The sequence below is a fragment of the Motacilla alba genome, chromosome 13, assembly GCF_015832195.1.
Source record: "Motacilla alba alba isolate MOTALB_02 chromosome 13, Motacilla_alba_V1.0_pri, whole genome shotgun sequence".
Taxonomy (NCBI): Eukaryota; Metazoa; Chordata; class Aves; order Passeriformes; family Motacillidae; genus Motacilla; species Motacilla alba.
This window is the reverse complement of record NC_052028.1, coordinates 16386120-16413468: the sequence shown is the minus strand read 5'-3', so window position 1 is coordinate 16413468 and position 27349 is coordinate 16386120. Positions and strand designations below refer to the sequence as shown.

General features: G+C 55.3%; 1 protein-coding gene across 1 annotated transcript in view; it reads left to right on the top strand.

The window, feature by feature from the left end:
* The first annotated feature begins 494 nt into the window (after positions 1-494).
* Positions 495-27349, top strand: part of STK10 (serine/threonine kinase 10) — a 41691-nt gene continuing 14836 nt past the window's right edge. The window contains exons 1-4 of the mRNA XM_038150174.1: positions 495-776; positions 11426-11590; positions 24480-24528; positions 26712-26861. Of these exons, the coding sequence (XP_038006102.1) occupies positions 621-776; positions 11426-11590; positions 24480-24528; positions 26712-26861 (520 nt within the window). The 5' untranslated portion in view covers positions 495-620. The remainder of the gene's footprint in view (positions 777-11425; positions 11591-24479; positions 24529-26711; positions 26862-27349) is intronic.

Genomic DNA, 27349 nt, shown 5'->3' with positions numbered 1-27349 from the left:
ACCGAGCCGGGCGGGGCCGTGGCGCGATGCACCGGGACGGGCACAACGGGGCCGGGCTGTGCCCCGGCGGGACCGAGCCGAGCCGGGCCGTAGCCGGGCCGAACCGTGCCACGACGACTGGGCAGAGCGTACCCGGGCTGAGCCGTGCCGGTCAGGACGGACCTTGACCCGGCTGGGCAGTGCCGGGCCGTACCCAGACTGAACCGTGCTGTGCCAGGGCAGAGCCGTGCCCGGGATGAACCGTGACAGTCTGGGCGGGCCGTGCCCTGTCTGTGCCCTACCTGGACCGAGCCGGGCCATGCCCTGTCTGCGCCGTGCCCGGCCCGTGCCCTGTCTGTGCCGTGCCCTACCCGGACCATGCCCTGTCTGTGCCATACCCGGATCGAACCGAGCCGTGCGGGGCGGTGCCGGCCGGGCGGGCGGAGGGCTCGGGCGGCCAATGGCTCTGTGGCGGGCAGCCCAGCCCAGCCCAGCAGGTGGAGCGGCTCCGGCTCCATGTGCGCGGCTGGAGGCGGCCCCGGTGCCGGTCCCGCCTCGCCGCTCCCCGGGCGCGCAGCGGCTCCGTCCTCCCGGGGCCGGAGCGGGCGGCGGCTCCGCAGCTCCCGGGGCCGCGCTCCGGGATGGCTTTCGCCAATTTCCGCCGCATCCTGCGCCTCTCCGCCTTCGAGAAACGCCGCTCCAAGGAATACGAGCACGTCCGCCGCGACCTGGACCCCGGCGAGGTGTGGGAGGTGGTGGGAGAGCTGGGAGATGGAGCCTTCGGCAAAGTCTACAAGGTGGGTGTCCTGAAGTCTGCAAAGTGGGTATCCCGAAGTCTGCAAAGTGGGTATCCCGAAGTCTACAAAGTGGGTATCCCGAAGTCTACAAAGTGGGTGTACCGAAGTCTACAAGGTCTCGGCGGGGCCGCGAGCAGCGGCCCCGGGCTCGGAGCGGCTCCGCATCCCGTTAACCGGAGGAGCCGGACGGGCACGGTGGCTGAGCTGGGCTGGGGATGGCAGCGCTCCGGGAAGGAGGCAGAAAAGCTTCCTGCTTCTTTTCTTTCTTGCCTTTTTTTACTTTTTTGGGGTTTTTTTTGTTTGTTTGTTTTGTTTTTGTTTTTTGTCGCCCCGGATCGCCGTTTTCAGGGCGATGCTTTTGTGAGCGGAGCCCGGCGCTCCCTGCCAAGCCCGCCGGTGCAATGAATGGAGGGAGGCTTCTTGGAAGTCGGCGCTTCCAGGGCTGTCTCCAAGTTTTCCGAGTCTCCGGGGGTGACAGGGGATTTGTATCCCCGCCGTGGCTGCCGGCAGAAAACTCGGGAGGGCCAAGAGGAGCCGGCTCCGGGGCTGTGAATGTTTAACCCCGGCTTTAGGCACGGGGGTTTCAAGGAGCAAAGATTCCCCGGACTTTGCCCTCCGAAGCAGCGGCGTTCCCGCTGTCCCCGCTGGAACTGTCCCGTGTCCGGGCACGGGTCGAGCCGGGGGATCCGCAGGCTCCCTCTGGACACACCTGTGTGACAGGCGCCGCTTGGAATGGGGTGGAATTGCCTCTCGGGCAGCTGGGGCTCGATGGCCTCGTTAGATCGCCTGAGAAGGCACTGCCCTTGAAAAAATGAGAAATAAACAGGGCAGGAAGGGAGGCAGGTGATCGCGGGTCAGGACAGGGTGATTTGGTGTTTGTTCCTCATCTCTAGCGCGTTATTTGACAAAAACTCTAAAAAAAAGAGTGCTAAATACCCTTTGAGTGCAAGTTTTTAGTGAAAGACCCCATCTTCCAATAAAACACAATTCCTAAAAATGATATTTAAATCCCTTCTCCATTTATCCTTCTGAAAGCAGCACCAGTAGAAATTCTGTTGCCATTCTGCCGTGCGAGGTGCACTGGAGACACGTTTGTGTGTAGCCACACTCACTCCTGGATGGTTCCTTGCTTTTATTTGCTCAGGTTTCTCAGACAGGAGCCAGGTAAACAGTGTGAAATAACTTCATTGGCCTCCGAGAGAAAGGAAAACTTAAATAATTATTTAAATGCTTTCTATTTTAAACATGTATAATGTACCCAAAGTAGGTGACTTAGAGAATAAAGCTGCTTTAGAGGCGGCTGGTTTGGATTTTAGCCTGTTGTCGTATCTGAATGCCTCAGTTATTAACCCCAGCCTCACAAGAAAACCATTGTCAGAGTAACTTTATTACTGTAGGTAAAGAATGTCAGCCTGTCAGGCAGCAACAGCTCATCTCCAGCTCCTTTCATCCCCATTTTGACCCAAATGAGAATGAAAATGCCCCAGTGGACACCATGTGTTTACAACCAGAAGTTCACTCCTTCTGGAACTTGAACATTCAGGCAAATTTTTGCTTTTGTGGAGTTTTAACCCTGTTAGGCAGGGTGAGGTTTAGCGTCGTGCCAGAAATCAAAGGGTTATTTTATTATATTTAGCAACATTTCACTTCTCCATTGCTTTGATCTCTTCTCCACCTGCTCTCCATTCCATCTGGAAAAAAGGTCATGGCTGGATTTTGAATTCTCATCCAAGAGTTTGTTTGTTCATTCAAGAACCCCAAATTATTTGGGGGTACTGTACTATAAATCCTTATTTTTGGATAATAAATCCTTATTTTATAAGGATTAATAACCCTTATTTTGGGATTAATAACCAGAGACACATTTTCCCTTCACCTAAAGTTTTTTTGTTGTCTCCTTTTGTTTTTTTGTATCTGGGATGTGGATGAGTGTAAGGTGGGATATGAAAGAAGGGGTTTGCCCTCTTGTGCTGCTCAGCTGCCAAAAAAAGCAGCTGAATAACCCACCAAAAATTGCAGAATAACCCACCAAAAATTGCAGAATAACCCACCAAAAACCATCAGCTGGATAACCCACCTGTCCTCCAGGAGAGCGGAGGCACCCAAAATTCAGTGAACAGCTTGAATCATTCTCTTGACCCTAAAATCAATTTGATTTTCTCACTGAAGGCACTGCCTGGAGCGAGGCTGAGTGTCTGCAGGGCCCTGAGGTTTCCAGGATGTTGGAGTGGAGTTCCTGCCTGTTTTCCTCCCTTTTCCACGCCCGGAAGCGTGGGGAGGTGACAGAATCCTGAGCCTGCATCCTGCCCCGTGTGCCATCTGTTGTGTCCCCTTGGAAAGGTCTGAGCAGGGCTTTGTTCTCTGGGCAGTCAGAGCTGGCAGAAACGGAGCTGGGGAAAGATGGAAAACGGGCTGGGTTTCGGAGGATTTGGTTTTATAGGCTGGGTGTGAGCAGGAGGAAGGAGGGCTCAGGGATTTGGGGGATTCCTGCCCTGTGGAATCCTGGCTGGAGCTGTGTCCTGGGCTCAGCAAAGCTGAACTGGCTTCTCCCAGCATTTCCAAAAGTAGGACAGGCTTCATTTAAATACAAATTAATTAAAAGGAATGAAATTTATAGCGGAGCCTGGATGCTACACGGCAGACCTAAAAAACCTGTGGCCAGCAGAAACTGGGGCTGGGATTTCCCTGTTTTTATAGAAAGACTTTTTGCAGCAAAGAGGATCTGCCTGCATGAGGAGCCAGCTGAACAGAGGGTAATGAAGCTGAAAAGTAGGAGGGGGTGGGGAGGAAATGTTTCTTTCTAGCTCTCATTCCGTGAATGCTGCGGCCTCGGCAAGGCCAGAGGTGCACTGAGGACGTGGTGGCAGCCACAGGTGACCAAGCTTTGTCACCACCTCATCCAAAGCTTGTTAGATGGATGATCCCAAACCCAGCAGTGTGGAGCTGTGGGCAGTGGGTGCCAGGCTGGGAAGGCTCCAGCCCAGCCAGGGTTGGGAGCCTGTAGAAGCTCCTCACTCAGACCCTTCCCAAGCTGCCTTAGAAGAAAAGCAGAGTTATTCTCCTGGAAAAACATCTAAAATACCACCCATAAACCCAGAGGATCCATGTTGCCACTTCAGAAAAGAAAAAAAGCAGAGTTACTTTCCTGGAAAGACACCTAAGATACTCCTCATAAACCCAGAGGATCCGTGTTGCCACTTCAGAAAAGAAAAGAGCAGAGTTATTCTCCTGGAATGACACCTAAGATGCCACCCAGAAACCCAGAGGATCTGTGTTGCCACTTCAGAGCTGGCATCGTTTGGAGGGACAAGTGCCTCTCAGGGAAGATGCTGAGGGTGAAACCAGCAGTGCTGGAGCCCCTGCATCACCTCTTATCCCTGCAACCCGAGCAATACCTGCTGTTCATGCCCCCAGGAAGGGATGGCCGTGTGGGCATGGAGAGCTCCGGCTGGCAGGGGCTCCTCTGGCAGCTGGAGCACGGCCAGAGCCTCCTGCCTCTCTCCCGGGGGATTGTTTTGCTGCCCCGTGCCTCTTGTGCAGCGCTATCTGCCCTGCCCAGCGCTGCTGATGGGGACACTGGCTGCCGATAAGGCAGGGTGGGGACAGGCTGCCCACAGCCCCCGCAGCTGCCAGAGGGGGTTCTTCACTTCACCCCTGCAAATCGCCTCCGCACAGCTCCATCCCGCCGAGCCCCGGGGCACAGCCACTCGGCAGCGCCTCTTTTGTGCCCTGCTTCTCCTTTCCCCTCCAAGGCACGCTGGAAAAGGAGAATTTGGGTTATCTGACGTGCTGGGCTGCTGTCGGTGCTGTACAGGCTTTGACAGGGGGTGGGCAGAGGCTGGTGGTTGGATTGTGCAGCTCCTGCAGCAGCAGAGGGGCTCTCTGTGGGCACCAGAGTGGCCCTGGCACCGCAGACCTCTCTGCTCATCGCCCCAGCCTGCACCACTCGGGGCCGGCTCAGGTGATCCAGGCTCAGCTCTTGGTTTGATCCATAAGGCAGCAGGGTTAGGTGGGATTTTGGGAAGGAATTGTTCCCTGGGAGGGTGGACAAGCCCTGGCACAGGGTGCCCAGAGCAGCTGTGGCTGCCCCTGCATCCCTGGCAGTGCCCAAGGGACACTTGGACAGGGCTTGGAGCAGCCTGGGATAGTGAAAGGTGTCCCTGCCCATGGCAACAAAATGAGTTTTAAGTTTCCTTCCAGCCCAAATCGTTCTGTGATTCTACACTTTAATTCCTGGAAAGGGTGTCACAGAGAGATGTTAATCAGCCGAGTTAACTTTGAAAAAGAAAAGGGAAGGAAAACAGAAACAGGGGAAGTTTGAGCTGGTTGGCCACAAGAAATGTAAGATCAGATCATGGTCTTGTCCTTTGGAACAGCTGAAGGGTTTCCTTAAAATCTGTTTGCTTGGGAAAGAGGAATGGGAAGGTTTAACAGCATTAAACCTGGCTGAACTTTAAACCTGATTTTCACTTTCAGCTGATGGAAACGTGGGATGCTCCGTCCCTGCTGCAGCCCTGTGCTCTGCGGCTGTCTCTGTGTGACAGGGGACAGGGACAGCTCTCCATGGCCTAAATATTTGGGCAATGACTTCAGTGGCACAGCCCAGATCCTGGCAGTGCTGCTGCCAGTGGGAGCTGTGGGCAGCTGCCTGCAGGAGAGCTCAGATGAGCCTTTCACCCTCAGCACGTGGCAATTGCTGCTCAGAAAAGCACCTCCCTGCACATCTCATGGGTTTGTAAATGTTTTGTCTCCTGAGGACCCAGCTTCCCTGGAGAAAAGCTTCTTTTTCTGTCCAGGGGGTGCTGCTGTAAATGTGGGGGAGTGCCAGGTCAGCCCCCTGTGGCTGGCTGTCCCCAGGGGCTGTGGGGGTGGCCGTGCTGTGTCCCCTGGCACTGCCAGCCTGCCTGGGCCTGAGTCCAGAGAGAGCAGAGACTGAGCAGGAGATCAGGGGCACGCTCTGCTCCTGTGGGAAAGGGAGGGGGCAGCTCCCCCAAGGGCAGCGTGTGCCTGTGCCACCCCAGGGCTGGGGCTGGAAGGGGCAGCATGTGCCTGTGCCACCCCAGGGCTGGGGCTGGAAGGGGCAGCATGTCCCTGGCACAGAGCAGAGCCACGGCTCCCTTCCTGCTGCAGCTGCATCCTCTGACTTCTCTGTGGCCGGAGAAAAGCACCTCGGTGCCACCTCCCAGGCAGCACAGGGGAACCTTGAGGACATTTCTGTCCCCAGGGCTCCTCTCTTTGCTCGCTCTGTGGTGTTTAGGGAGGTGGGAGAGGCAGGGAAGGAGGCTGTGCCCAGCAGCTGCTCTTGGTTCTCACACCTGGATCTGCTGCTCCTGCCCCGCCTTCCTCCTGCAAAGGGGAGTGCCAGCAGTGCTGGGCCACCCTGGCAGCCCCGGGCTCTGGAGACAGGGAAGAGCTGAGTGTTTTATTCCCCTGCCAGGGCCTTGCTGAGCTGATGCTTTCCAGCCCAGTGAGAGAGGGCTGCCAGCCAGCCAGACCTGCCAGTGCCAGCCTAAACCCCTTTCCTGGCTCCTGGGTGTCACAGACATTCAGCCCCTGCTCCCAAAGCCCTCGGTGCACCAAGTCTGTGGCAGGAAGTTGCTAGGAAACTCAGAACTGCCTGAAAGGCTTTTTCCCCTCTATTTTTTTCATTATTTTTCCAACGTTGTGGCGTTGTCTGAATGAAGACAGGGCCAGGAATGCTCACTTGGAGCACGGTGCTCTTCAGGGCCCACCGATTTGAAGGCTGTTTGGTGCTCTCAAGTTTTAGGCTGAAGATGCTGGGTCAAGGTGGAACTTCCCTCTCCTCAAAGCCTGCCTGTTTATTTGCATGTCTCTGCCTGGTTTCTGTGGGTGCCTCTAGCACAGCACAGCAGCCCCAAGGCTCTCGCTGCGGCTCTTTGGGTGCAAGCTCTGGAACATCACGTGCAGCTCTGCTGCTCTGCTGCCTTCTCATCTCATCTCTGCCCCTCTTTGCTGGGCCGCTGCTGAGCTTTTAAGGCCAGGAGAGGCGTTTGTGCTGTGCTCTGGTCACGCTTTTCTTTGGCAGGTCTGCCCAGAGGCCATGGCTGGAGCTGAGCTCTCTGGTGGGGCTGCTTTCCTGCCCTTAGCTTGTATAACCAAAGCAAGGCATTTCTGCTTTTTGATGGGGTTTTTTTAACGGTTTTTGGGGTGTTTCATAAGCCACTTCCCCTTCCCTCTTGCTGAGATGTTGCCACAGCTGCCAGAGCAGCAGTGCTGGGGCTGTGGCACCCGGGCTGTGCTGCTGTCCCCTGGCCACGGGTCACCAGCTGCTCCCTTTGGTGGCACCAGGGCCTGAATCCAGAGTTTCAAACAAAACCCCAAACTGGATTCATTCATGGTTCTAGGGGGCCTGATAGGCTTGGAAGTCATGGAATGGTTTGGGTTGGATGGGACCTTAAAGCTCACCTCATTCCCCCCCTGCCATGGCAGGGACACCTTCCACTGTCCCAGCTGGCTCCCAGCCCATCCAGCCTGGCCTTGGGCACTGCCAGGGATCCAGGGGCAGCCCCAGCTGCTCTGGGCACTTGTGCCAGGGCTGCCCACCCTCACAGGGGAGAATTTAATCCCAAAATCCCATCCAGCCCTGCTGTGTCAGTGTGGAACAGTCCCTCTCCATTTTTTGTGGCAGTTCAGGCACTGTGGGGCCCCTCACAGACCGGTGAGGTCACCCCACACTTCCCTTGTGCAGGCTGAGCACCCCCAGCTTCCTCAGCCCGTCCCCATCCCAGCTCCCATGGATCGTTTGACAGCACCACGAGCACTGTGTTGTGTGTTTGTTTGTTGGTGCAGGGAGCTCGGGCCAGGTTCTTCGGGAGGCAATTAATCGTTATGTAATCCCCGGGGATCGTGTGAGGGAGCGGTGCCGCGCAGGGCGGGGTGGGGCGGGCCCAGCTGTCACCCCCCGAGCGCAGCGTCCCTGGCACCTCCCGGCTCCTCCTGGAGCTCTAACCTGGTGACAGCTGAAGCATCAGCTCTCCTGGCATGGGGACAGGGCTGGCAAGGAGGGGGAGAGGAGCTGACACCAAAACTATGGTGGCAGGAGAGCCTGTGAGGGATGGCCCCGCGGCCTGGGGAGGAACTGGGTGCAGAGGAGCTGAGGTGAAGGCCTGGAGGGCTCTCAGTTCTGCTTTTTGTGCCAGTGAGAGTTCAGGGAGGGCTTTTCTCTGCCTCACCTAGAAACTGGCCGTCCTGAACCCTCCAGCCTTCCTCTAGTGTGTTCTTTCAGGGCTTAAAATAGTTCCTGTGTTTGTCACGCTGGCATTTCACAATAGCTGCAGGGTGACTCACAGGCAGAGGCCAAAGAGCCACTTCTGTCACCTGAGCAGGCACCTCTCAGCCCTCAGATCCACAACCCCAGCAGAGCTTTCCCTTCTCCTCCCAGGAGCAATCCTGCTCGTCCCCTAGCTCCTGGCATTCCCAGGCTTGGCCAGAGCAGGGCCAGCCCCACTTTGCTGCAGGGCTCTGCAGGGAGATCCCTTCCCTTGTTTCCTGCTGGGCTCCTGGCCTGGCTCCCTGCAGCGGATTACTGAGTAACTTTTATGTGACATTCGTGGAATGCACATTCCAGCCCTCTTCCTGTCACCGCTGACTTGCTCAGGGGCTGCTGGTGGCCACGAGGGCTTTTTGGGGTTTAAATGACAGTAATGAACCCCCCTGGAGTTCAGCAGCACCTCCTGGGCACCATGCTGGCAGCTGTCTACTCAGATTTTTTTTTTTTTTTTTTTTTGGTGCTAATTAGCACCCCAAGGACAAATTATCTGTGGGATTGAAATGTCCAGGAGTGGAGGAGCTAAAAGATGGAACTGGCATCCAGCAGTTTCTTGGGGTTTTGCAGTCTGGGATGGGGCTGTAGCCTGGTGTCAGGGCTGGGGGACGAGCAGGTGGAGAGAAAGGGGCAGAAGATCCTTGGAATTTCAAAGCTTTCCTGATGCCAGGGTGACTGCTGGGCTCAGTTCAGCATTGCCCGTGCCAGGCACTGGGCGTCTCCCTCTGCCTGGCGTGGTAGGAACAGGACAGCTGGAATTTGGGCTCAGAGGGGCCATGGACACCTCAGGGAGGGATGAGCTGTCCAGCCTGTACCAGTGCTGGTCCTCCCAGAGCTGCTGGGTGGGATAACCAGTGTCTTCTCTGCGCTCCAGGGGAGATAATTTTCCAAAACCTGCTCACCCCATGATCTCCTTCCTACTTCAGCTTCTTCTGCCATCCCAAGGGTCAGTTTGGTCCCTTCTGGGAAGTGCCCCTGGTTGCAGCAGTGACATTATGACAGGGTCATGCCCGCCCCATCCCTGTGCCACCCTGCCCGTGTCAGCCTGCTGCCTCCAAAGTGTCGCTGGTGATGTCCTGAGCTGATTTTTCCTTGGAGATGCTGCTCTCATTTCCTCTGGGGTGCCCAAGTTGGGACCTCCCTGTGCCAGCTGAGGGGACGTGGGACATGGGGAGTGCTCCCTTTGGAGCTCAGGGGCATGGGGAAAGGTGGGTGAGCCCCATTCAGGGGAAATACACGTTGGATATTAGGGAAAAGTCTTTTACTGCAAGAGTGATAAAGTTCTGGAACAGCTGCCCAGGGAGGTGGTGGAGTCACCATCCCTGGGTGTGTTTAACAAAGCCTGGATGTGGCTCTGGGTGCCAGGGTTGAGTTGAGGTGTTGGGGCTGGGTTGGACTGGATGATCTTGAAGCTCTCTTCCAATTTGGGGATTCTGTGAATTCTGTGATTCTGTGAATGCTGTGAACACTTGTTGAGGCCAGCTCAGCGTGGGGGAGGAATGTGGAGTGACTCTGTCCTGGAAGCTGTCCTGGTCACTCTCTCCTGTGAAGCTGGGCACCAGGCAGGTGCAGGCGGGCTCCCAGCCGGGCAGGGGCTGGCCACTGGGCTGCTCACCCCCGGGATGCAGCAATAACAGTGAGCAAAGCCAGCCTGGGCTGTGGTCACTCCCCCACCACAATCTGCAGCCTGGTTTGCAGACCCTGACCCCCAGCCCAGCTCTGTGCCCTCTCCTGGGTTTTTCCAGGTGCTGCTGGGCCCCAGCATCCTGCAGGGGCTGAGCTGGCAGGGCCCTGCTGGTGGGAATCAATCCTCCAGGGGAAGCCCCACCTCTTCTCACAATATTTACTTCCCCTCCTTGGAGCTCTCCCAGCTCTGTAAGTGCAGAGCAATCACAGTGGGGCACTTCTTGCTGCCGTTTGGAAAGGCTGAGCTTCTCCCCCTGCTCCTTTCACATTTCCCCCGGCCCTGCCCTCTGTGTGAGAGCATCTGGTGGTGGCTTGGTGAGAACCCAGCCGAGCTGAGCTAAAGGAACCCCCTAATTTCTCCTGAACCCAGCGGGAGCTGCTGGCCCGCGTTTGGGCAGCGAGCCCGGATGGAAATGGATTTGTCCCCTGTGGTAAGGACACGGCTGTCCCTGCCAACTCCTGGAACGCAGCAACACTTCAAAACACGGCAGAGGTCCCTCATTTTCCTCCCTCTGCTGAATGATTTTCCCAGTGTTCCTCCCTGCCCTCCCCAGCCCGTCCCTTGGGACGTGGTGATGGTGTCACCCAGGCTGTGTGAAGCTGTTCAGAGGGGCCCGTGGTGTTTGCAGCAGGAATTCATCCTCCTGTAAGCTCCCCCGTGGGTTTTCCAAACGCAGAGATGTAAACTGCAGAGTGGGAAGAAAGGTCACAAGCAGAGCTTGGCCGGCTCCTCCAGGAATTCCATCCACAGTGGGAATTGTTTCCCTGGGGGAGAGGCAGCCTGGGGTGGGGGAGAGGGAAGGAAAAAGGGAGAGGATGTGGAATTGAGTCAGTGGGGAGCAGCGGGTGAGCTGGAGGGAGCTCTATGCTGTGATCTGCTGACTCAGCGAGCTTCTGGGAATGTCTGGATGCTCCTGGGTCAGCAGCTCCTGTCTCGCCCCTCTGCCACACGTGACACATCCCCTGCTGCAGCTGGACTGTGAATTTTACGAAGTCAGAGAATAACTGGGGTTGGAAAAGACTTTCAACATCATCAAATCCAAGCTGTGCCCCATCTCCACCTTGTCCCCAGCCCAGAGCCCCGAGTGCCACCTCCAGCCCTTCCTGGGACACTCCAGGGATGGGGATCCAAACCTCCCTGGGTTTGGGCAGTTCCTCACTGGAACTGGGCAGTTCCAGTGCCTGAGCCCCCTTTCCATGGGGAAATTCCTGCTGCTGTCCACCCTGAGCCTGCCCTGGCCCAGCCTGAGGCCGTTCCCTCTGCTCCTGTCCCTGTCCCTGGGAGCAGAGTGCCATCCCCACCTGGCTGCACCCTCAGATAGATCTTGCCTGGATTATCTGCATGCTCAGGATTTCTAGTAATTCACCTGTGGTATCATCAGAGAGCTTCTACACTTTGAGGTTTCCTTTCTTCCTTTTTTTTCCCCCCCCATGCTACAAACAACAGGCTGCATCTCCTTTCCTAAAAGTTTCCATCTCCCTGTGATGGGAAGTGGTTTGGGCTTTGGAGCCTGGAGGGAGGAAGGAGGATCCAGCCACACTGAAGCTGTGGGCAGCTTTAGGAAGCAGAAATCCCCTGCAAGTTTCCCTCCTGGTGTGATGGCTGGGGCCAGCCAAGCTGAGCAGGAACTTGGGTGCTCCTCACTGTCTCTGGACTCACCCTGGCTTTTCCTTCCAGGCCAAGAACAAGGAAACGGGAGCTTTGGCAGCTGCCAAGGTCATCGAGACCAAGAGCGAGGATGAGCTGGAGGATTACATGGTGGAGATTGAGATCCTGGCCACCTGTGACCACCCCCACATCGTCAAGCTGCTGGGAGCCTTCTACTGGGAGGGCAAACTCTGGGTAAGGCTGCCCCAGGTGGGATGGGACATCCTCCCCCTGCTCACGGTGAAACAAAACCTCTGGAGCTGCTTGAACACCAGAACTGGGTCATGAGCTCACTTTGTGCTCAGGGCCTGGATTTTCCCTGCTGTCTCTATCACCAAACTCTCCTCTAACTCAAGCTGCTGGTAAAAACCCCAGGGCAGGCCAAGGGATTTCACAGGGAAGTTGGAGCTGTGGTTTTTTTCCACCATTGAGGGTTTGTAGAAGTAGAAAAAGCATCACCAATAAGTTCCCCTCTCTTTGAAAGCCCCTCTTTTCAAACATTAGCTGGAAGGGTGACTCTTCCGAGTGATTTTCTGCATTTGGGGCTGATTTGGGGCTCAGCACTTGCGATGCAGAGGCACCTGACAGCACGAGCTCCGTTGTGGAGGTGCAGGGCCATAAAATGCAGTGGAGTGGGTTGGTGCAAGGGCTGGAACAGCAGGTTCCTGCAGCTCTCTCCCCTAGCCCAGCAGGTTTATATATGATTTTTTCTTTCCCCTGCCTGCTGCTCTCTCTGAGTGCCTGGCAGCAGAGGAAGCTGAGCGTGAAAGGCACCTTCCCGTGCTCTGGGCAGGGCATGGGGAGGCTCAGGGAGCGAGCCCTGGGATACTCAGCTCTGTGCCTGGGTGAGGATTGTGGAAATCAGGTGAACAGCAGGATTTCCAAACCCATCTCCTCAGTTCATCTGCTCCTCCTTGAACTGCAGGAAGTCAGGAGAGTGGCAAAGGGTGCGTTCAGCAGCTCTGGTGCTTCTTCCTTCCTGTTTTTAATGTTTCAGATATCTCTGTGGCCTCCCCGAGTAAATTTAATAGAGTTAAAGAGGAGATCTCAGCTTCTGGGAGTTGCACTGGTGTGAGCTGAGCTGTTGGAGCTGCCAGTCCCTGCCTGTGGTGCTGAGGGCTCAGCTGGGATAACACAATCCCAGTCTGGCTCACTCCTGGCTCCAGCAATGCAGGAGAGGGATGTTTTATTGGGCTGATTCAGCAGGCACCTTTTGCACTGTCAGCGCGTGTTTTCTTTTTTAAAAATCCATGGCTAAAGCCCCTGAGCTCTCTGGGACACCCAGCTTGGAGTGCTGGAGTGTTTCTGCTCTGTCTTCTGGTCTCGAGGGAGCTGAGTTGTCCCCTTGGTATTTTGGATGGATTCTGAGCCCTGGTATGTTAAAGAACAAGGTAAATATGTACTCTGCTAAGGAAGGGAAGGACAAACATCCCTCCTCGTAGGGGACTTGGGATTTGGATGGATTGCAAGTGCAGCAGGATTAATCTGGGCTAAAATAAAAAGGCAAACACACCCTGAGTCAGGGTGAGAGATGAGGCTGCTTTATCTGCCCCCCTCTTCTCCTGCTTCACCTCCCTGCTCTGCCTGCATCCTCCACGTGTGCCCTGCTCCTTCTCTGAAGTGTCAGCCCCCTCCCCTCCCCTCCCCGCCATAGGAAGCTTTGCCTTCCTTCCTTCCTTCCCTCCTGGAGGAAAAGGGATTGCTGAGTTCCTTTGTGCAGGGAGGGCTTTGTGCTGTCGAGTGCTCACGGACCTGCTAAAATTAAACACTGCCGCAAGAGCCTCCTGTCTGGGGCTCTCCCACCAGGGCAGGACCCGGGGTTCTGTCAAACCCACCCCACAGCCCCAGCCATTGTTCTGGGAGCAGGATGCTTCTCTTTATTTCATGAGTAGCATTTGCATTTCACTGCCCAGGCTGGTTTTATTAATACCCCAGTGTTTTGCTGGCTTGGAGGGGAGTCTTTAAGCCAGGCTCTTTTACTTCTGCAAGGCTTTTAGTCCCTACCAGACCTTCCCTGAAGTCAAAACCTTCCTGTTCTTGGTGACCAGTGCTGCTGGGGAAAATTTGCATGCAAATATAAACACCAGCTTTTATTGCTCTGCCCACATCCCATCCTCATTTCTGTCTGTGCAGTTGTCTGAACCAGCATTTTCCTGGATCATTTGCATGGTGGGTGCCTGGATTCTCAGAGTGGCTCTGGATAAAACCTCTGGGGATGCCTGTCTGGTCAGGAACCCTCTGTGGCTTCCTTGCTCCTCACAGCCCAGCATGGAAAGAGAATATTCCAAGTGAGCAGGTCCAGATGGGCCCAAGCTCCTGGGTGGCAGCAGCTCTTTGGCTCTTGAATAATTCACAGTGCCACAAGCAGGCTCAGCTTGAGAGGGGCTCTTCCTAAAGGTTCTTTCCTTGAGTTAACAAGGGCAATGTGTGAGGAACCCTGGTCCTTCACTCCCCCCGAGCTGTGTCAGGTCCCCGTGGCTCCTCTGCCAGGCTCTGGCTTCGTGCTCCAGCAGCCAGGAGGGGACATGAAATATTTATGGAGCAAAAGACCTTTCTGTGCAAGGGGAAGGGGCTCATGCCCCTGCAGCTGCTCGGAAATCCAAAGCACTGGAAGGAAAGCACAAAGCAGAGAGTTCCTCTGGCTTTTATACCTGGTTGGTGTTTAGTGTAAAAGGAGGAAAACCCCAGTTCTTGTGTGGGATGGAGCAAAGCCTGCCGTGAGCAAGGGTTGGGAGAGCCCCAGTGAGTTCCCAGGAATAAATCTGGTGGGATAACAGCGTCCAACATGAACTTTCTTGGCATTTGAATCCTCTGCAGAGAGGCTGTGCCCTGCCAGCAGCTCCTATCTCATCCCATCCCCCTCCACCTCCTTCTCTTTGCTCGTGGCAGAGGCCAAGAAGTCTTGTGCTGCTTGAAAACAGCCCAGGGAAGCTGCAGAACTGCCCTGGTGGGAGCTTTCAGGATTTTATTTTATTTTTATTACAAGCCCCGTGGCATTTCATGTTCTTTTGCATAAATCCTGGCTGCTGGAAATGGGGGCACCAAATGGAAGCTGAGATTCTCATGCTTTCTTTTAAAGAGTTTGGTTTGAGTCCTTGTGGCTGGGACACATTTTAAAGTCCTGTGATGCAGGACTTGGAAACACAGAAGCAAATCCCCCTCACCCAATATAACACAGCTTTTAAAATGGACTTTAAAAAGTTATTTGTGGCTTAGGAATGGGGCTGAAACGGGGCTTGCTTGCTTTGAACAGAATTTTCACTGATAATTATTACAACATGGGAAAGGAACACAACAGCTCTTGTGTTTTGTGTCCCTCTCGAGGGCTGCGTGTTTGGGAGTCTTTTTTTCCCCCTTCCAAAACAACAACAAAAAGCCAGACTGAGAGCTCAGAGGAAGGGAGGAACTTTTGATGTGCTGCTGCTGAGCCCCTCTGCTGTTTCCGAGTGTCTCCTCCCGCAGGCAGAGCAGTGATAAGAGCAGAGGGGAGGAGAGTGTTGTTTGCTGTGAAGAACCTGACCTTTCCTGGAGGAAACCTCTGCTCCCAGGGGATGGTGGCTGTGCCCAGCAGGATGGCAGGAAAGCCAGGAGCCTGAGATGCTCCAGCATCGAGTCTGCAGGAATCTCTAGAAATTCATTAAAATTCCACTTGGCCCCAGGTGTTGAAGCGCTCTGCTGGTGGTGGGACAGCTTTTCTAGGGAAGCCCTGGGGAATTGTCTCCCCCTCCCTGCTTCTCCCTGCCCCACGGTTGCCATGGCAAAAGGGTTTTGGAATAAACAGCCTTTTCCTGGAGATCAAAGCAGGGATTGCTGCTCCGTGCAGGTAACCCTGCCTGCCTGGGCCTTTTGGGGAAGGGTTCATTTAATCAGCCTAGGGTTCCTCCTGTGTGGGTACAGACTCCCACAGCTGGCACAGACTCTCCAGCTCTGTGCTGCTCTTTGTACTCTCCTTAAAAAAAGCCCTTTGCATTTTCTGTGGGCAGGCCCTGACCTGTTCAGCCAGGGACTTTTGGGATTGCTCCCCCTTTGATATGGATGTTGACTGGAGATTTGGGCATTCTTGAAAATCCTGTAGCATAAAGAAATGTTCATTATCCCATGCACTCGGCTGCTGGGCTATGTAAAGCATCTGCAGCCCTTGGCTCTCCGAGGCTGGCAGTACCTTTTCTTTAAAACAAACAGAAAAGGGAGCTGGTAGCAGGCTCGGATTCCCCACAGCTTTCCTTAGCAAAGGGAGGTTATCTCAACTTGCAGGGATGTCTTGCAGGGTGAGCAGCCTGAGCTTGGCTGGATGCCTGTGGGGATCTGTTTGTGTGAATGCTGGACCAGAGCAGGCTCTCCAGGCTGCTCAGTCCCTGAGGAATCCCATGGCTCTTTGTGTCCCTGTAAAGCTCCACTTGGCAGCAGAGCTGCAGCCCTTCCTACTTGGCCTCCTGCTCCTGGAGCTTTGTACCAAACTTCCCCCAGAAGTTCTTGAACTTTGTTGTTTGAGCTGGTGGGACTCGAGCGTAGCCGAGGGAAAACCCAGGAAAACAAAGAGATCCCAAACTCTGCTAAACAGCTCACCAGCGTCCTGGAGGAACAACAATCCCTCCCCTTCCTCCTTGCCCCAGCTGCAGGACCATAAATCCCAATCCCTCTGGGATCTGGCAGCTCCCTGGGACACGCAGGGCTCGGGAGCTGCTGCAGGATCGGCCCCGCTGGGAAAAGCAGTGTGGGGGTGGGGTTTGCTGGACCGGTTTCCAAATTCCTACCAGTCCAGAATTCGGGCAGAACTGCAAAACACCCCCAGGAACTTCAGCAGGGTGGATAGGAGAGGAGCAGGTGTGGGCAGATATCAGCACGCATCGGGACAGGGCCCTGGGAGCTGGGAATGCAGCAGGGACATCACAGTGTCCCCTCCCTGTCCTCAGGGGCAGCTCCTCAGCTTGGCCAGAGCTGCAAAGTGGAAAAAGTGATGCAGCCCAGTGGCTTTTTGGCACTTTGCTGCATTTCCAGGGTCAGCAGTTTGCTGTTCAGAGTAGCAGAATTGAAGTGGGTGGTCACTTCTGCTCCAGCTTTGGGGCTGCCTGCTGGGATGCTGTGGGTCACATCTCTGGGTGACATCTTCCTTCCCTTCTCTCTGCCTGCTGGGATGCTGTGCGTCACATCTCTGGGTGACATCCTCCTGCCTGGCCATTCCCAAAGACCTGGAGGTCTCAATCTTCTGCTGGAAATCTGGGCAGCAGGTTCCACGAGCCCCCTCTGTGCTGTGAACGTGAGCTTCAGCATTCAGCCTCCTGGCACGTCACTCTAAATCCTATTCTGGGTAAAATTGGGGGGTTTCCCTTAAAACAGAGGGAAACCAAACGATTTTTAGCAACCCCCAAAATGATTTATGTATCAGGCAAATTGCCAAAGCCCAGCTGAGTTCAGGAGTGCTCCTACAGGTACCAACACGACAGCCCAAAGGAGAACAGGAACCTTTGTCTGCCACCCTTTGCACAGGATAACGTTGCATGAAGAGCTTCTTGAAGCCATAATAATTCCTTGTGATTGCCCAGCCTTGTCATCTGCACACCCTGGAATGCTTTAGAAAAGACCTGGTGTCATTATCCTGGCTCTGAGAGTGAAGGCACAGACAGGGATTTGCCTAAAGTTTCCCCAGGGGTAAATGGCACTTGGGAATAAGCCCTGGCTGCCGAGTCCCAGGGCAGGGTTAGAACGTGAGGCCAGAGTTTCATGAAAAGAAAAGCAGAGCAGACAAGAAGCCTTATAGGCAAATCAGTTTTCAAAGCACCTGAAAACTTTGTTTAGGACTGAATTGCAATAAGCCACGTTCCCACTTGGCTGGATCTCCAAGGGAATGCTAAGGAGCAGTGTTTGCATAGGAAGGAATATTTATGAGCTCCCCGTGGATAGCAGACAGCGCCTTGAAACCCAACTTCAGCCCAAACCCTGCAAGGAGGGATAGCTTGCAGGTTTAAACTTTATCCTGTTTCAGATATAGCCTGAAAGTTGTCATTTGGAGGGAGGGAGGGATGTCCTTTTGCAGAGCTCGTGGCCTGGAGTGATCCATTGACTTCAAAGCCCTCACTGGAACTGTTAAACAGCAACACTCAGGTTGAGCGATGGATCCAGGCACCCTGTGCTGGGAATGTGGGGACGATTAGCACAAGTGGTTGTTGTTTCTAGGGAGATGCCAGGCAGGAGTGGAAAACTCAGCAAGCCCTTTGCTGCCCCATCACTGAACTGTCCTCATGGCCAGGTGAGGCTTTGGGGCTGTGCTGGAACTGCTGACTTGATAAAAGCCACCAGGAAACTTGTCCTGGGTCAAACTCCAGCTCCCCCAGTGAGCTTTGCCCTTCTGAGATGCATCATCCCTTTTTTAGATGCCAACACAGACTCGGGGCACTTGGGGCTGGGGAATCTTCCCACTGAAACAGCAACTCCTTCCTTTTTGCTATTTATATCTGACATGATTCTGGGAGTTTTGCTTCCCATCCCGTAACAAAGTGAACTCAGTGGCCTCTAAATGCTGATAACGTGGTGAGAAAAGGGATCCCACTCACAGCCCTCCAAGCAGCAAAAGATGCTTTTGGCAACATCAAAACCATTTGGTTGAACTGAAGGGAGTTTCAATTTGTGCTGCCAGAACTGCAGTAGGGATGGGAATATTTCTGCCATCTGTGGGGGGCAGTCCAAGGAAACATTTTGTCATCTTGCAGTGATTTAAATGTGGAGAACTCGTCCCCAGTTTCCTTAAGATCAGCAGGGAGCTCTGCGCTTCGCCAGGAGTATTGACTTTGTTCTCCATAAAGTTTTCTCACTCTGAAACTCCCTAAACTTTGTGTTCCCTGTTTCCTGCCCTGCATCTTCTTCCCCCCACCCCTTATGGGGACAGCCTTTTTCATTTCTGATTTCAAATATTTTTCTCTGTAGGTTATTTTCTCCAGAAAAGGGGGCAGAAAAGGTTTATTATATTTAAAGTCTCTGAATGGTGTCCTTGTCCGTGAGGGAAAATTGGCAAGCTTGGAGCCTTCTCTTACAGAGGGGGAATTATTTCACTTCCACCTACAGCATACTTGCCATGTCAGGCCAGCTTTTGACATTTGTGCTGCTCTGGGGCAGCCAAGAGGCTTTTGGTGGCTTCTGGATTGTTCTGTGCCCTCTCTGGTGGCCGCTGAGGGCCGGCTGCAGCCGGAGCTGGTGGCTTTTGCAGCTCCCAGTGGCCCTTGGGTGTCGTCCCCTTTTGTCTTGGCGGTGCTCTGGCCTCGTGGGGCTCTAGGAATGAGCTCAGGAAGGATTTTGTGGTTCAGCCCCCAGCAGAGAGCAGAGCAGCTCTGGGTGAGCCCATCTGGTGCTTTCTGAGTGATGCTGGAGGAATCTCCCCGTGCTGTCCCAGCCCTTTGGGGTGTGGGGTGAAGAGCAATGGGCAGAGGCTGCTGGGGAAGGTGCCAAGTGGAGTGGGTGCAGGAATGTGAGCCACCTCCTCCCTCTGCTCCGTAATGTAAACTCAGTCCCGGGACTTGGGTGGGAGCGGGGAAGGCTGGGCAGATAGCAGGGAGGCTCAGGCAGCTGCTCCTGCACGGCCCCACTGTGAGGGAGAGAGGAGACCTGACCAAGTGGCCTCCAAAAGCCACAGTGGTGCTCCTCAAATCCACCCCTGTGGTCCTGTGCTCCCCAGTGCTGTGAGGGAGAGGTTCCCAGAGCTGATCCTGCTCTGGTCTGCTCCTGGAGGGTCTGGTCCCACTCTGGTCTGCTCCTGGAGGGTCTGGTCCCGCTCTGATCTGCTCCTGGCAGCTCTGATCCCGCTCTGATCTGCTCCTGGAGGTTCTGATCTGTTCCTGGAAGGTCTGGTCCCACTCTGATCTGCTCCTGGAGGTTCTGATCTGTTCCTGGAAGGTCTGGTCCCACTCTGATCTGCTCCTGGAGGTTCTGATCCTGCTCTGATCTGTTCCTGGAGGTTCTGGTCCCACTCTGATCTGCTCCTGGCAGCTCTGATCCCACATTCCTTTCCCTGCCTCCTCTTGCAGCCACCAGGACAGTGTAGCTTCACTGTTAACCACCAGAGCTTGGGTTCAGATGTCACACAGATAAAGGATGTGCCTCTTGACCCTCACTAAATGTGGCTCCTGTGCCTGAATGCATCCCTGTGTTCCTCCCACCAGCGAGGAATGGCTCTGTGTCTGGTGCCAGTGTCACCCAGAAGCTTTCTCAGCCCTGGGAAGCAGAAATGTGTCCCAACTTTTTGCTGGGCTCAGCCCAGGGGATGTGTGGGCTTTGGGGACAGGAGATGGAGCCAGGTGACTCCGGTTATTTTGGCACCAGATTTTGTGGCCAAACCTTCACCTTCATCAGTGGTGGCACAGGGAGCTTTGTAAAAGAAAGAGCAGCTTTGTAAATTCACCCTAAGGGGGTTTCTTTCCCCCTCTGCTCCTGTAGCCCAGCATGAGCAGGGTCCTCTCCTTCCCTCCCAAGCTGTTGGCTCCCAAATGAGGCAGCTTGGGAAGCAGTGTGCATCACAGGGATATGGGGGAAAGAAGGGTGGGATTGAGCCCACAGCAGTGCTGGCTCAGCAGATTGACCACAGGCAGGGGGACAGCAGGGCCAGGGGTGGGGACAGAGGGTGAGGGCACAGCCAGGCAGCCTGAGGAATGCCAGGACAGCTCCTGGAGCAGGGAGGTTTTGTAGCTGGCAGTCCCTGTCACTGTTCTGTGCCTCTCACTGCCACCCTCCCAGCGGGCAGCTCATCCCTGTGTGCCCAGCTGGAGGCAGCCAGGGCCCCCAGCTCCTCTGGCTCTTTCCCTTTCCCCTTTGTTGTGGTTTTGCTGAATGTGAAGGATTCCTGTCTGCTTTTCCTGTAGGGGGGTGGTGATGCCAGGAAAGCCCTGCTGGGGCAGCCCTGTGGGCACATCTGGCTCCTTCCTCTGCAGCCCAGGGAGCAGCGTGCTGTCCCTGCAGTGCCAGCTCCACGTGGAGCAGGGCTGGGGCCAGCTGTGACACTCCTTTTCCATGCCCTGCTCCAGTTTGGAAAACACCCAGGTGGAAATTACTGCTGCTTTGTGCCAGCTCCACACTCTGGATGGAGAGGAGGACGACCAGATGTGATGGGTGGCAGGAGGGAACCTGGCAGCGCTTCCTTCCCCAGCTCTCTCTGCAAGTGCAGCACGGTTTCCTTTATCAAATTTGGTTTTCTTATCTCTGCAGCCCCTGCGTGCCAGCACAAGGCTGTGCTGGGGCGTGCTTTCCGCTCGGGGTGACAAGGACACCTCAGAGCTGCCCCAGAAACGTGGCAGAGCCACGTGTGGGTGCCGGGGTGACCGTGGCAGCAGGATGCTGTGGCTTCCAGCAGCTGCTGACACAAACAACGAGAGCCCCACGGCTGCAGCCTCGGGAGGAAATTGTGAGGGCTGGAGCTGTGCTGCAGCTCCTGGGCCAGGCAAGGTGGGTCTGGGGGCACAGGGGTGCTGGGGGCTGCAGTCCTTGTCACGGTGTCACAGAATCACCTGAGAATATCCTGAGCTGGAAGGGACCCACCAGGATCGTCAAAGTCCGGCTCCTGATCCTGCACTGGGCCCCCAAGTTAAAACTAGTTTATTAAGACAGGTAAAACCCAAAATCTGGGATGTCCCCGGAGCCAGCCTGGACAATGCCAGCTCCTGCAATCTCCCACCATGTGACATGTGCTCCAGCCCTCCCATCTCCCCACTCCTGCCCACACAATGGTCCCACAAATGATGGACAGAGGGGCATGAACCCATTCCCTGACCTCCTGAAGGCTCTTAATGAGATTCCTTCATTGCTGCAGGGGTGTACTGCACATCTGGGACAGGATTTCCCCAGAACCACACATTCACAGACATTCAGAACACCAACAGAGAACAAACCCCCCCAACAGGAATGGCCGTGGGAGCTCTGGAGCCCCTCTGTGACCCCAAACTCCTCAAGGAGCTCTGCACGAGCAGCAGAGTCCCCGGAGAAGCCTGCAGGCAGCCCTCACCCCCAGAGCCTTGGCACCACTGGGCTGCCAGCCCAGGGCTGCTCTGTCCTCAGGGGCTCTGGTGGCTGTGAGCACCCCTGGCAGGAGCTGCCCCCAGCTTTCCCAGCTGGTGGATTTTGTTTTCCACCCCCCTGGCCCTTTTCTGCCTGCCAGAGGCTTTTCTGCCAGGGAAGGGTTTGTGGGCACTGCCCTCTGAGTGCCAACGGGGTGAGTAAGAGCCAAACCCTGCTGGGGCCAGCAGCTGTGCCACCCTTGGCCACTGGGCAGTGTTTGGTGACATTATCTCCCGAGATAAGCGTTTTGTGTGTGGCTTTTCTCTTTGTTTCAGCCATGTAGAAAGTTCCAGGTGTTCAGACATGCCCGGGAGGCAGGAGCTGTCCTGCCCAGGCTGGGAGGAGCGAGCTGGGTCTCAGTGCCACCTTGGGGGCACCTCAGTACCTGGGCAGGAGAGGCTGCTCCCGGTTTGTCAGACCCAAAATGCTTCCAGATCCTGCTGTGGTGAACACAGGATTAAGATGAACCACGGGGAAAATCGAGGTGATCCAAATTTAACTTGAGTGGACCTTCTGTTATTAATTTAAATCTAACATTGCCTGTTGCAAAGGTGTTTTGAGAAGGAAAGCTTTTGTGGTGTGTGCATGCAGACCTCTGTGTTTTTGTTTTGTTTCACATGTTTTATTTAAACTGTCACCAAGGTTTTCAGAGGTAGCGAGAGCAAGTTCCTTTCTCTTTCAACCCAGCTGCCCAAATCTGTCCCTGTGCGTGCAGCCAGAGCACCCCTTGGAGCTGGGAGTGAGCCCAGGGCGTTCTGAGCTCCTTGCCTGGGGTAGATTTGGGGCTGGGGGCTCTGCCTGTGGCTGTCACTCCATCGTGTGGCTCAGATAACTCAGAAATGGAGCTGCCAGTGACTTTTGGGGTGGTTGGAATGGACCGGAGACTAAAACATCCACGGTGGATTTGTAGGAGCATTGATGTGGCACAGGAACCCCGTGTCCCCCCAGCTGCCTGGGCTGAGGAAGTCCCTGGATTCCTTGTGCAGAGGAAATCATTAGGAACAGGATGTTTGCTCCAGGCTGCTCCCTGCACACCCACAGGGCCCCGAGCAGCAGCGGCAGGAGGTGTGGGTGCTCCCAGCTCTCACACAGCTGCTGATGTCACCGGGCCTGCCTCGATGGCAGAATGCTCTGCAGGCTGGCCCTGCTCCTGGAAGGAAGTGTGCTTGGAGGATGAGCTGGGACATGGCCAGCTGTGTTTGTTCAAATAGCATTTTTGGGGCTGAAACGAGCTCGTTATTTTTTTAGCTGCTCTGGCCACACCCAGAATTATTCTTTGGCGTCTCTGCCCTTGTTGGAAATGCACATTTGGAAGTTTTCCCTGTTCCCAGTGCCCAGCCTGGATAAACACACAGGGTCACGCTGCCCCACAGGGACTGGTGCTGCTCCTTTTCTCTTTGCCAGGCTGCAAACCTGGCTGCAATTTTGTGAGGTTTGCTCTGAGGAGCCCACGAAGGGCTGGTGGCCACTGCTGGTCTGTTCTGCTCTGATGAATGTGGTGGGGAACACCACAAAAATGACAGATTGGAATGATGTTCCTGGAGCTGCTGGGGGTGACAGTGGGGCACAGGGCAGATCTCTGCCTGGGGGCACCATGGCAGGAGACAATTCCTGCCTTTCCGTGTGCTCAGGAAGCTGCTGGTGCTCTGGCTCAAGGTATTAAAGAACAACCAAGTGTTGGTGTGTCCCATTGATGCTCTGCTGGCCCCATCCCTGCTGCCAGGCTTCCCCCTGGAGCTGTGCCAGGTGGGCATTGGTTCTCCTGCTTTGGGAATGGTTCAGTTGTCTTCCCCCCAGCTGTTTCTCTCCACCTGCCTGTTTCTGCCCTGGCCCCTGTAATTCTCCTCCAGTGGTGCCTCTGTCCCACCTGCCCAGGTTTGTCCCCTCAGTTTGTCCCTCTCTGACCCCTTGGCCCTGGGCTGATTGCCCCAGAGCAGTTCCAGCTCTGCTCCATCCCAGTCCTGCTCCTGCTCCCCGTGGTCTCCCAGCAGGATAGCTGCTTTCCCTTGCCCCTGCAGGGGATCTCGGGGGTGGGATGTGGCTTTCCTGGAGCTGCAGGATCAAACCACGGGAAATGGAGCTTGAGCCTTCTCCCCTTGAGCTCCTGGGCCAGTGCTTGGAGCTGCTCTGAGTAACGTGACCCCCTCTCGATGGCTTTAGAGAGCTGAGCTGTAAACACTGCTCAGGCCTGTCCTCACTGTCACCTCTGGCATTTCACCACTCTGGAATGCTGCCCTGTGTCACCTCCACAAGGAGCAGAGCTTCTCGAGGAGGTGAAGCATCTCTTGTCCCCTGTAATCCCTGGCTGCTTGAAATTGTAATCAGTTTATCTGAGCAGCCCCAGAGGGGAGCAGGGACCTGAGGGCGGCTCTGGCTGAGCCAGAGGGTTTAGGATCTGCATGCCTGAGGTGCTGGGGGCAACTGGGAGGGATGGCAAGCAGATGTGTGGGACTGGCAGGGCTCTGCACATCCCTGGGGAAAAATGGCAGCAGCTGGGGAACGTGCTCACCCTGTTTATTGCCACGCTTTCCCCTCGAAGTGCTCAAAATAAGAGAGCAATGAACTGGTGAGCAAATAAAAACAGCTAAAAAAACCTTCCCTAAAGACACGAGAGCCCTCCCCATCCCTCATTTGGCAGGGAAAATCCTGCCTGAATCTCTCAGCCACGTCAGCTCGCAGCTATGACAGTTATCCCATCCTGCTGGCAGCGCTGCTCCCAAAGGCAGGGGAGGGATGGAATCGGGGGCAGCTCCAAATCCTGAAGCTGCTGCTGGGGTGGGCATCAGCTACGGGGCTGCTGGGGGTGTCCTGGGGAGGGTCACCCTGCTGGGGGTGTCCCAGCCCCGGGAGGGTCCCTGGGAGCTGGGCAGAGGGTGGCAGAGGGTGACCCCGGGGCTCGGAGCTCCCTGCAGTGCCCAAGGGGAGCTCGCACAGCCCGGGTGGGGCTGAGGGGCAGCTTGTTCTCACCGGGAATCAAACCCAGCTTTCCTGCTCTTCCCTTTGCCCGGTGAGACACAGCCTGGCTTTAACTCTCTCTTTGCCCCCCCAGATCCTGATCGAGTTCTGCCCCGGCGGGGCCGTGGATGCCACGATGCTGGGTGAGTGCGGCTGTGCCCGGGGCCGTGCCCTCTGGGCACTTCCAGCCTCCTGGCACCGGGAGCAGCCCTCAGACAGATGGCATGGGTGCCACAGCTGCCCGTTCTCTGCCTGTTTCATCCCCTGAGCAGAAGGTGTGGCAGCCCTGGCGGAGTTTTGGGGCTGTTTTCATGTCCCTTTGTGATTCGAGCTGCTGGGATCAGCAGGGGTGGGGAGAAGGGAGAGTCTGGCTGCAGGGGAAAGCCGAATTTCAGTATTTGTCTGCTGGGGGCACTGGGATCCCGTTCCCACAGCTCCCAGCAGGGCTGAGCTGTTGAAGCTGGGCGCCTGTCGAGGTGAATTCCCCCAGATGTTTTTGCTGGCTTCTCCATGTGGTGTCAGTCACTGGGTGAGGCGCGGAGCTCTGCTGCACTGCTGCTTGCAGCAACCCCAGCAATCTCCCCTTTTCCAGCTCCTCCCTCCCACACAGAGAGAGCTGCTGGGGGCAGGGATGGGTGGCTGCCCCCAAAAGAGCCCTGGCTGGTGGCACAGCCCCTCTGGGGGTGCCCCTGGGGTGACATCCCCTCCGCACAGCAGATGTGATGCTCTGACATCACCTTGCCAGAGCCCTGGGACAGAGCCACATCTCCCTGGGGGTTACTCCTTGTCAGCCCTGATCATTCCAAAGGCCTCGCTTGCTTTTTATTTCCAAATTTATCATCTTTAGCTCAGCCCTTAAACCTTGCCCCTCCTTTTGGGAATTTCTTTAAAGCTGCTGCAAATCACTGTGTGAAAAAATACCTTTCCTGAAGTGCTGGAGGGAATGATGCCTTCCCTGTGGAAAACCTCAGCAGGGGGGGTTTTACCCATCTCTTGGGACATAAAAATGCTCCTGAGCATTCATGGCTTCTCTCTGGAGGAGCTGGCAGGGGCAGCATGGAAAACCATGAGAGAGCAGCCTGGCTGTGACCCCTGAGTGAGGGTGAGGAGGAGCTGGAGCTCAGCAATGCTCCCAGAATCAGTAAATTCAGAATAAGTAAATCCCAGAATTCCAGAAATGCTGAGTGCTGCCTGTCCCACCTCCCCATCCCCACCTGCAGCCCTTCAAAATCTTATGTACAAAACTTGTGGAAAACTTCCATCCCGCTGGAACTTCTTTTTTTGCCAGATGGAGGGTGAAAATATCAGCTTTTCCCAGAGCAGGGGAGCTGTTGGTGAGGAAAGGAGGAAGAAAGTGGCTGACCCAGCACTCCCAGGCTGTGGTTAAGATCCTTGCTCTGAGCAAACATCTGTCCCAGGGGCTGGGGTCCCTCCCTCAGCCCCATCTGGTGCTGTCTGAACCCTGCTGGAGGAGGGATCTGCACTGCAGAGGCCCTGCTGAGCAGGGAGGGCAGCTCAGGAGATGCTGGCCATCTGGAGGGGTGATGCTCTGCAGAGCTGTCACCCTGGGCTGGTGGAGGGGCCCAGCAGAGCTCAGCAGGGAGGTCACGCCTGTCCCTGTGAGCCTCCAGAATGGAATCACCGAATCACAAAACATCCTGAGCTGGAAGGGACACACAAAATCCAGCTCCTGACCCTGCTCAGAACAGCCTCAAGAATCCCATCACGTGCCTGAGAGTGTCCAGACGCTCCCTGAACCCTGGCACTGGTGCTACCCAAAATGCCAGCTCAGAGCAGGGGGTAGGGATGACCCTGCTGAGCATTTCAATCCTGTTCTTTGGAAAGCGCTGTGTCCCTGGTGGTGTTTAGGGGGCTGCACTGCACCCCCACATTCCCTGGTTCCCCTTTCCCTGGGGAATGAGGGCTGCTGGTGTTCATGCCTGCGTGTGAGCCCAGTGCAGCTCCCTCCTGTCACAGACGCTGGCTGAGACCCAGCGTGTCTGTTGTCCCAAATTGTCAGGGAATTTGCAGTTCAGACCCCACCCCCAGCATTTCTGCCTCCCCCTCCTCATCCTCCTCCCCCGCTGCTGCAGGGAGCATTCCCAGGAGGGAGCAAGGAGCCAGCAGCTCCAGGAGGTGGAAATTCTGCTGCGAGTGCTGGCTTAGGGAATAAATCACCTTTACAAGCTGATTTCCATCATCCCCTGCTGCTCTGACACAGGGACAGTGGCTTTGCCATGCCCTGCTGGGTAACCTGGCCCTTCCTGCTGCTCAGGTGACTGTCCCTTTGTCCCTGTCCTGTCTGACCCCCTGTCATTCCCTGCAGAGCTGGACAGGGGCCTGACTGAGCCGCAGATCCAGGTGATTTGCCGCCAGATGTTGGAAGCCCTGCACTACCTGCACAGCAAAAGGATCATCCACAGGGACCTGAAGGCTGGCAACGTGCTCCTCACCCAGGATGGGGACATCAAGCTGGGTGAGTCAGCCCCTGGCACCACCCCCAGGGACAGCTGGAGCTGGCTTTGTGCGGTTTGGGTGTCCCGAGTGTCACTGCCATATTTTCCTGAAAAATCCCTCCGCCAGGAGATCTTCTCCTGGGAAGCTGAGAAGCCTCAGAGAAAAAGGAAAACAATAATTGTCTGGTTTGCTTCTCCTGTGCTTTGCTGCTGTGGAATGCGTTTGGAGATTGTTTACCCACAGTGCTCGGTTCATTGCTTTCATGGGAATTGTTTTGGCTTAATGACCAATCACAGCCAGCTGTGGCAGGGCTCTGGAGGAGTCACGAGTTTTCATTCTCATTCTTTGTAGCCTTCTGTCTGTGTCCTTCCTCTGATCTTTAGTACAGTTTAGTATAGCATTCATAATATAATATAATATAATATAATATAATATAATATAATATAATATAATATAATATAATATAATATAATATATAAAATAATACAATAGAATAGAATATATAAT